This window comes from Mus caroli, chromosome 1 (genome assembly GCF_900094665.2).
Source record: "Mus caroli chromosome 1, CAROLI_EIJ_v1.1, whole genome shotgun sequence".
NCBI classification, from domain to species: domain Eukaryota; kingdom Metazoa; phylum Chordata; class Mammalia; order Rodentia; family Muridae; genus Mus; species Mus caroli.
The window spans coordinates 123,834,257-123,844,109 of NC_034570.1; the positions used below are offsets into that span (position 1 = coordinate 123,834,257).

The 9,853-nt window shown below is 45.1% G+C and overlaps 1 protein-coding gene across 2 annotated transcripts in view; it reads left to right on the forward strand.

The window, feature by feature from the left end:
* The window catches only part of Lemd1 (LEM domain containing 1), a 31,203-nt gene extending 21,815 nt beyond the window's left edge, over positions 1-9,388 (forward strand). For both annotated transcript variants that reach the window (XM_021170943.2, XM_021170949.2), the window contains 2 exons: positions 7,488-7,561; positions 8,760-9,388. In XM_021170943.2, the coding sequence (XP_021026602.1) occupies positions 7,488-7,561; positions 8,760-9,021 (336 nt within the window). In that variant the 3' untranslated portion in view covers positions 9,022-9,388. The remainder of the gene's footprint in view (positions 1-7,487; positions 7,562-8,759) is intronic.
* Positions 9,389-9,853: the final 465 nt, after the last annotated feature.

A 9,853-nucleotide genomic window follows, 5' to 3' on the forward strand; every position in this document is an offset into this window, starting at 1 on the left:
AGCCAGTAAGGAACATCCCTCCATGGCCTCTGCATCAGCTCCTGCTTCCTGACCTGCTTGAGTTCCAGTCCTGACTTCCTTGGTGATGAACAGCAATGTGGAAGTGTAAGCTGAATAAACCCTTTCCTCCCCAACTTGCTTCTTAGTCATGATGTTTGTGCAGGAGTAGAAACCCTGACTAAGACACCTGGCTTCTAAGAGTATGCTGGGTAGAGTGGTGCATGCCTTTAATTGCAGCAGTCTATGATTTCAAGGCCAGCTGACTCTACCTAATGTGTTCTAGGTCAGCTGCAGATATGTAGTGGGGCCTCATCTCAAATAAAAATAAAAATTGAAAAGGAAGCAAAAACATTCTATCTCCCCAGGGTCTCTACCCTGGCTCAGTCATTATTATAATGAACTTCGGTATATTTTTGTTACATTGTAAATGGTGTTTATGGTGGAGATCCACATATAACATTAAAAGGGATTTTTTAAAAGATGAAATATAGGGCTGGAGGGATGGCTTGGTAGTTAAGAGAACTGACTAATCTTCCAGAGGTCCTGAGTTCAATTCCCAGCAACCACATGGTGGCTCACAACCATCTGAAATGGGATCTGGTGCCTTTTTCTGGTGTGTCTGAAGACAACTACAGTGTACTCACATACATAAAATAAATGAGTAATACTTTTTAAAAAAGATGAAATACAAAATTGTGAGAGGGGTAGTGATGTCCTTAATCTCAGCACTTGAGAGGCAGAGGCAGGCAGATTTCTTTGCTCCAGGACAGCCTTGTCTACAGAATGAGTTCCAGACAGCCAGGGCTAAATCCTGTCTCAAAGAAAAGAAAGAGAGAGAGAGAGAGAGAGAGAGAGAGAGAGAGAGAGAGAGAGAGAGAGAGAGAGAGAGATCAGCTAGTAGTGTAGACAGCAATTGTTGCAAAACCTGGTTTGGTTTTGGTTTTGTTATTTCCATCTAGATTTATTTGTGTGGCGATCCAGTGTATGGACAGCTGACATGCTGTTTGTATTAGATTTTTCTACTGTTCGCCAGTTGACATATGGGTGACCCTTTTCCTAAGATACAACTTTATAACTTTATTAGTAGATTAGTAGTAGTTCTGAACGCTACACAGTCACATGGACAGGTGATAACTACCTTATATTGAAAAAATGTTCACCCTTTACATACTATAGAAGAATTCTATATATGTATGTATGTATGTGTATGTATACATATATATGTTTGTGTGTGTGTATGTATGTGTGTGTACATATATACAATTTTTTTGTTTGTTTGTTTTGTTTTGTTTTTCGAGACAGGGTTTCTCTGTGTAGTCGTGGCTGTCCTGGAACTCACTCTGTAGCCCAGGTTGGCCTCGAACTCAGAAATCCGTCTGCATCTGCCTCCCAGAGTGCTGGGATTAAAGGCGTGCGCCACCACGCCCGGCTTACAATTTATTTTAAAATAGGGTAGACCAGCACTTGGGAGGCAGAGACAGGAGGATTTACATGAATTCAAGGCCAACCTAGTCTACATGACAAGTATACATGGAATTTTCCAGGACAACCCAGGCTAGATAGGGAGACCCTGTCTTAAAACAAACAAAAAATAGGATAGGCAAGCATAGTGTCCCACACCTGTAGCCCAGTTTGTTAGGAGATGTTAAGGCTCAGGGATGCTTGAGTCCCAGGATTCAGGCCATCCTGGGCAACACTGCAAATGTCATCTTAACACAAAGGGAAGGAAAGGAACAAAAGAGCTAAAACCACTTAGGGCAGGAAGAGAAGGAGGGAGGATTTGATGGCCTAAGAGCTGTGAAATCCTATAATTTTATTTTGTAATAGACTTTTACTGTAAGTGCTTTATTAAATATTCCTATTTCTAACCTCAAGAGAAAACGTGTTGTGCGATAAACTTGTGGAGGCTACTTTACACCATTGCTTACTTTTGTGTATGTAAATTTCTTCTCTAAACCAAAGACTTTTAAAACTGGAATTTTCTCAATAAAGAGATTTTCCAGCACCCTTGGGAACAGCACGGAATACCTCTTTCTGAAAATGCATAGCTGAGGGGACCTTGGAGGAGCACTGTCCCTGGGAAGCTTTGTTTGGGAGGTGGCTGAGCCAGCAGGCCCAGGAGGAGAGAGGGACACAGCTGTAGGCTCTGTTTGGGCATCTGTGCTACTGGTAAGGGCTCTCCTCTGGAAAGGACAGAGAAGAAGTGACAGACAGACTGCAGCCTTCCCATGGCTGTGGTCAGAACTAGGTGGAGTTCACACACACCCAGCTCCAGCCTCTTGGTCTTGTGGTTGGATGTCTACTTGGTTGGCCTTAAGTGATTGTTCTGTTGAGGTAGCCAGTCTCCTTCTTCAATCAGTGACTGGCTGCTTGCTCCGGGCCTCAGACAGCACAATAGTGGTGCAAGGCCTACTCTTGTTCAAGTCCCAGGATTCCAGGGGACAAGTGAAACAGGACATAGTGCTGCTATAAAAGCCAACTGACCAAGGTCCAATGAATGGAGTGCTTACACAGTGTCTTTCCCTGCTTAGCTGTCTGTGGTTTGGAGAGTGTGGTCGTCTCAGCATCTGCAGACCCTGGCATGTCAGCGAAACACAATAAATTAATTTGAAGAGATGGCTCAGTGATTAAGAACACTTGCTTTTCTTCCAAGGGGCCTGGGTTTGTCTCCCAGCACCCACACAGTGGCTCACAACTGTCTCTAGTTCCAGGGGATCTAACATCTTCTGGTCTCTTTAGGTAAGGCACAAACATGGTGTACACACACACACACACACACACAGACACACAGACACACACTAAGTGAATAAGTAAAAAAATCTTTTTAAAACACACACATGTTTTCTAAGTAGGCAAATAAAAGTGCCCCTTAAGCATGCTCTAACACTCTTAGGTAAGGCCTCAGAACACACAGAGAGGAGCAGCATGCATGGACAAGAGTGATAAGGATTCCTACAGAAATTGGTCTTAGTAGCTGAGCAGTCCAGAGGAGGCTGCTTCTATGTCCGAGTACAGGATTCTCCACTGATGACCCCATATGACTCCAACCAGGGTTCCTAACCTTTCTGTGTCTCAGTTCATCTCCAAAATGGACTAACAGCTTCATCAGAAAAGGGGAGCATATCCATCAGACAGATCTCTGTGAGTCTGGGGTGCACAGGACCTGTGCTGGGTGGATGGGAGTTAACAAGCAGGTGGTGGTGGTACAGGCCTCTGATCCCAGCACTTAGGGGGCAGAGGCAAATGAATCCCTGAGTTTGAGCCCAACCTGGTCTACAGATCGAGTTCCAGCACAGCCAGGGCTACACAGAGAAACTCTGTCTTAAAACAAAACAAGAACAAAGGCTGGAGAGATGGCTCAGTGGTTAAGAACACTGACTATTCTTCCAGAGATCCTAGGTGTTCCCAGCAACCACATGGTGGCTCACAACCATCTGTAATGAGATCCGGTGCCCTCTTCTGACCTGCAGGCATACATGCAGGCAGAATACTGTATATATAATAAATAAATCTTTTAAAAGTCCCAAATAATAGACTCAGTGTATTAGTTAGGGTCCTCTGGAGTCACAGAACTTATGTATAGTCTCTATATAGTAAAGGAATTTATTGATGACTTACAGTCTGCAGTCCAATTCCCAACAATGGTTCAGTAGTAGCTGTGAATGGAAGTCCAAGGATCTAGCAGTTACTCAGTCCCACACGGCAAGCAGGCAAAGGAGTGAGAGCGAGACTCCCTTCTTCCAAGGTCCTTATATGGTCTCCAGCAGAAGGTGTAACCCAGATTAAAGGTGTGTCCCACCACACCTTTAATCCCAGATGAACTTGAACTCGGAGATCTCCCTGTCTTAATCTTCTGGAATCCATAGCCACTATGCCTCAAGATCTCCATACCAAGATCCAGGTCAGAAACTTCTATCTCCCAGTCTCCAGATAAAGGTCACTGGTGAGCCTTCCAATTCTGGATTGTAGTTCATTCCAAATATAGTCAAGTTGACAACCAGGAATAGCCACTATACCCAGGCATCCTTTGAGGACTGAATTATAACTATGGACGAGAGGGAAGACTTGATCCCAAGCCCCACAATATGGAGGAAGAAAAAAAAAACCAGTAACTTGAAGTTAATACAGTAAAAACTGGTGTTATCGTTTTAAAAGTCAGTTTGGAAACACAAGGGATGAGAAATAAAGAAGGCTTGCAGCCAGGTGTGAGGTAACCTAGGTGACCAGGAGACAGAAGGCCAGAGCTCTGTCCAAAGCCTGTATCTGCAGGCCACCAGCAACCATGATGACCAAGAGGAAACACATGTAGGTATCTGTTGCCTTTTCTACATACTCTAAATTGCAGGCAAAAACCAGCTAGTGGAAAGCTTCCACCTATTCTCAAAAGGAGGCCACCCTGGATCCCTAGACAAGGAGCCAAATATGAGCTTACCAAGAGCTGCAGCTACATCTCAGCTGCAGTTGGCAGGCCAACCAAGGTCCACACCTACCGAGCAGGGACTTCAAAGCACCGCCACTCTCCTAACTTGGTGAGCAGTGAGTGAGCGGCCCAACCTTGCTGGTTGGGTGAGGGAGCAGGGCACAGAAGGAACCCTCACCCCCACATTCAGGGACAGAAGGAACCCCCACCCCCACCCCTACCCTTCAGAGGCTCCTCCCACAGGATGCTAATCTGACCTTCCAGGCACCCTCTTTTGAAGGCCTCTTTCTGCAATAAATTCTTTTAAAATTTTGCTCTTTTACTTTTTTTTTTTTTTCGAGACAGGGTTTCTCTGTGTAGCCCTGGTTGTCCTGGAAGTCACTCTGTAGACCAGGCTGGCCTTGAACTCAGAAATCGCCTGCCTCTCCCTCCCAAGTGCTGGGATTAAAGCTCTTTTACTTTTTAAATTAAAATCTAATTATAGCACTTTCTCTTTCCCTTCCCTTCCTCCACCCCCTCTCCAGTCTTTTCTGCCCAGCTCCTTCCATGTCTGTCTCTCCACCACTCTCAAATCGATAGCCTCGTCTTCCCTGATAATTACTGTTACATGAGTAGCCATGTATATGTGTGTAAAAATGAATGACTACAACCTGCTGAGCTGGTTTTGTCGTTTGTGCATGTATGGCTTGGAGGCTCGCTTTGTATTGGATTACCAATTAGGGGGCTCGCCCATAGGCTAGTAACTCCTCCTCTCCCTGCAGTCCTCTCTGTTGTCTGTAGCTCCTTGTCCAGGGGTGTGACCCTGTGGGATGTCCCCTTTTTTGTGTGTTAGTCTATTATGTCGCCATGGCTTACGTGTTGTTTGTGCAGCCATTTCTGTGAGAGACTTTCACAGCAGACTTCCTGGTAACCTGACTCTTATTAGCTTTTCATCCCTCTCTTCTGAGATGTCCCTCAGCAATGGACGAAGGAGTCGTGATGTAGATTTATTTGTTGGAGCCGGGCTCCCACAATCTGTTCATCTCTGCACTGTGTCCAGCTGTGGCTTTCGGTGATGGTCTCTATTTGTTGTGACGATCTCTTGCTTGATGAGGGGTGGCAGCCACACTTATCTGTGGGTATAAAGATAAGATTTAGGATGTGGTAAGGAATTATGCTATTCTCTAAGCTTTCTGTATAATAAAGAGTTTTTTAGAAATTCACCCTTCATTGTCCCGAATTTCACTCTTCCAATTTTCTAGACAAGGCCCTGGAGCCTGCCTCAGTAGGGGGACTTTAGTGACCAGCAAACTAGAAATTCCAGCCCTTGAGTTATACAAAGCTGTGGTGAGAATGTCTCTGTTGCTCCAAGGACCTCCGTGTATTTCTGCTTCAGAATTAACAACGAACACAGTTGTTACTATCAATATTTATTGAATATTTATTCCACACCAGGATCTGTTTTAGTCGCCTGTGTATGTAATGCCTGAATCTTGACAGACCTGTCTCATAAACAAGGAACAAGAGGCTACTGCTTTTCATTTTATTGGAAAATATGGGCTGGAAAGATGGCTTAGTGGGTAAAGTACTTGCCATGCAAGTGTGGGTCAGGGGTCAGAGGTCAGAGGTCAGGCACCCACATAGATAGTAAATGCTGGGAGTCTATGATGGCACATACCTGAAACCCCCGCACTTGGGGAGCAGAGACAGGTGACCCCTGGAGCAAACTGGCTAGCCAGACTGGCTGAATTCAGAGCTGTGGGTTCACAGGAGACTGTGCCTCAACACACATGGAGTGGGGATGGGGGTGGGGGTCGGGGTGGAGAGCAAGTGAGGAAGGCGGAGGGTGTCAGCCTCTGGTGGCACCAACTGTTAGTACAGTTTGCACAGGCACCCAACCCATGCATCCAAGTGTATCAATACGTGAATTTACACCATGCACACATCTACACAAAAAAATATAGTGCCATAAAGGGTATATCTTTAATTTTAAAAAGATTTACTTTTTTAAAGTGTGTGTGTGTGTGTGTGTGTGTGTGTGTGTCTGTGTGTATCTGTGTGAGTTTATATGCACCTGTTGTAGGTGCTAGAAACCTAACCCAGGTCCTCTGTAAGAACAGTAAGTGTTCTTCATTGTTGAGCCAGCTCTCTAGTCCCCACAAAGATTTTTCTTTTATCTCTAGTCCCCACAAAGATTTTTCTTTTATCTCTAGTTCCCATGAAGATTTTTCTTTTAGTTAGGAAAGAAAATAAAATAAGGGGGGGGGCAGGGAAAGGCAGAGGTTGGACAGATGACTTGTCATTTAAGAATGTAACCTGCTCTCAGGGACCTGAGGACAGTTCCAAGAACTCTTAAAGTTCACAGAAGTGTACAGCTAGCTCCAGGGCCTCTGGCACCCTCTTTTGGCCTCCTTGGGTACCTGCACACCTCTCTCTCTCTCTCTCTCTCTCTCATACATACACACACACACATGCACACACGCGCACGCATACGTGCACGCACACTCACACACAAATAGAAATAAGATAAATCTTTGAAAAGGAAAACACAGTTGTCCCAGTTCATTCTCTTAAAGAAAGATAGCTCAATAGCTCTTTTCTTACGTTGCTTTCAGTACTTATTCACAACTTTTTTCAATAACTTTATTAACTATATGAAAATGACATGCTTTTAAATTGTATTTATTTATTTGTTTGTTTATTCATTTATTTATATTTTTGACATCACACGTTTTAAAAGTGGAACAAAGAAAAAGAAAACAAAAAAAAAAGAAAAAGAAAACAAAGTAGTAAAAAGAGACAGAACATGGCCTTAATGCTTAGTAACAGTAGCTGTTTTGCCATGGGACCTTGGACACCCTGCTGTCTACTGTCCTCCTGTGAGTCACTGAAGTAAAGTATACTTCAGTGCTGCTTCTGACCACCGAGGAAAGACAACTTCACCGAGTTTCCCACTACCTGGTATGCCTGAGACTTAGGCTGGCTTTCAGATTGGGTTTTTTTTTTTTTTTTTTTTTTCTAGTGTAACAACTAAATTACAAGACATTGCAAATAAATTCTTGTTGGCATTTCTTTCTGCTTATGTCAGAGACTTGAGGCCTCTACTAATAAAAGAAGAATCTTAGACATCTACCTGAGCCAGAAGCCCACAAAGAAAGTCAGGTAAAGGCTGATATTTCTGTGTCCTAGGGCCTTGGACATGCTAGCTAAGAGCTCTGCCCTGAAGCCCATTCCCAGCCTCAAGTAAAATCTTATGTGGCATAAAAAGACATAGGTATTTATTAGGGGTAAAATTCATTATTCAGATGTCTGTGAAGACCTTGAACCTGGGGAGAACCTGCTAGAAAGAAGACAGGCTTGTAATACCAAATAACGTCAAAGCCAAAGTCTATATCTTCTATTGTCCATAGTTGGAGATAAGAAAACAGGGGTTGCAAAGGGGAGGGTGTTGAGGAGATATAAAAAGTCTCCGGGGACGCAGACCAGACCCCAAGTCCTCATTTGGAGTCATCTGGAAAGAGTTGCTGCTGTTTGTGTTTTGGAGGCTGGATAAGAGTTCGTATTTTAAAAGGGCCATAGATCTGATAAAAGCTAGATGACAGGTGACTTCATTACTCACACGTGGGGTCTAAGGTGTCAGCCACGGGTAGAGCATGAGGACCTAGGTTCAATCTCCAAATACCAACCTGTGACTCAACCAAACAACAACCCCAATGTCCTAGAAAGTTCCATAACTCCTGTTTTTGGGGGGGTTGTTTAAAATGGGGTGACATGTAACCCAGGGTGCCTTGAAACTTGCTCTTTAGCTAAGGATGCCTTTGAACTTCTGATCCTGCTGCCTTCCCTGGCTAAGGTTCTCTAACTTCTGAAGAAACTTCAGCTGGTCCTGCAGGATTAGGGAAGTGGGAGCATAAGGTCAAAGGTCACAGGGACGATTCAGCAGATACCCAGTGAGTGAGCAAGCGAGCGCTAATCCCCTCCTAGTCTTTTAAATGTCAGTTTTAAGGAGAATGGAAAAGCACTTCCCCGACCACCCAGGAAGGCAGTGCTGAGCCTGTGCAGACAGAAAGACAGGATCCGTTATGAATCCTCCCTATCCCTTGTACAACTTTCCACTGGGGACCCAGAGACCTTAAGTTTCTGGAGCCAGACTTTGCCAGCACTGAGTGTTTCAAAGGCAGGTAACAGTGGACAGAAATACTCCGCAGCACTGAGACCCCTCCCACGCCCTGATATGAGTGCATAGCTAAGGACACTAACATGTTTTCAGTGGAGGCCTCTGCGTTCCATACATTTACCCTCAGAGATGATCAGGAAACAGCTGACTACAATTCTAAGAGCCTCTGGCATGTTTCCACAGATTTGCTGCAAGACCAAGTCCAAGGATTAAGCGGAGATGTGTCTCTGAAGAAGACTACTCTCCATGCAACAAGAGATCCAAGAGCAGCTCCCCATACCAGAACCCCAGGAACTACCTCCCATGCCAGAACCCAGAGGACAGCTTTCTATGGGAGAGCTCTGAGAACAACGTCCCATGGAGCTTGAAGCTGGCCGTCCTTGGGATTTTCTTCATTGTGTTGTTTGTCTACATAATTGTGGAAAAGAAGCCACTCTTGGGTTAAACCCTTCAGGAGCAAAGCAGCGTCTGCAGTATCCCGACCTTTAACAGGAACCATAGAGCTGTGCAGAAGGTCCGTGGCTACAACCAGGCAACCTCTCCCCGCCCTATACTGGCTCTCCTGGCTGCTTCTGGGTTCAGCCAGGTGGAGGAGCAAGGGCAGAACCAGGCAGCATGGTGGTGCATGGTGGTCTGTAAGCCAAGTAAGCCATCATTAAAGATGCAAATACATCAGCACACTCTTCTGTAAGGGAAACTGCCTGAGCCTCCCACCCTCCGCCCTCCGGTTTCCTCCTGTCCGCTTTCTCCCCCAGCCAAAAAGGCTTCACATTCTTACGACTGAGACTACTTGCATACTACAGAGCATAGAAACAAGGAGAAAATTATGTTCTTAATAAAATATGTCTAAGTGTCCAGGTAGTGGTGACATTTGCAGTTTGGCACACTGACAACAGTGGCTTTGATCCAGCGTAAATCTGCCTCCGCGGCAGCAATCCCTCAGACTCAGATGGGTCCTTCTCCAGTCATTGAACCTAACTTTATCTCTGCCTCTGAGCTTTCTGTTTCCTGGTGGCAGCTGGTGACTTTTCCTGAGAACATGTACACAAATGTCTCCCCCAGACAGGACACAGGGGACAGACCTTGAAAACAAAAACTAAGAATCCAGTCCAGGTTAGTGAATCTGGCTCGTTGTGATTATTTACAGGAGCCCAAGTTAGGAGTCCTTTCCCCCAGCTCGGGTAAGAACTCGTGGTGAAAACTGGCTTTCAGAGTTCCCCAAGAGCGTGCCGGCAGCTCCTCCAGAGAGTCTCTTCTCTCTGGAAGTCGTTTACAGT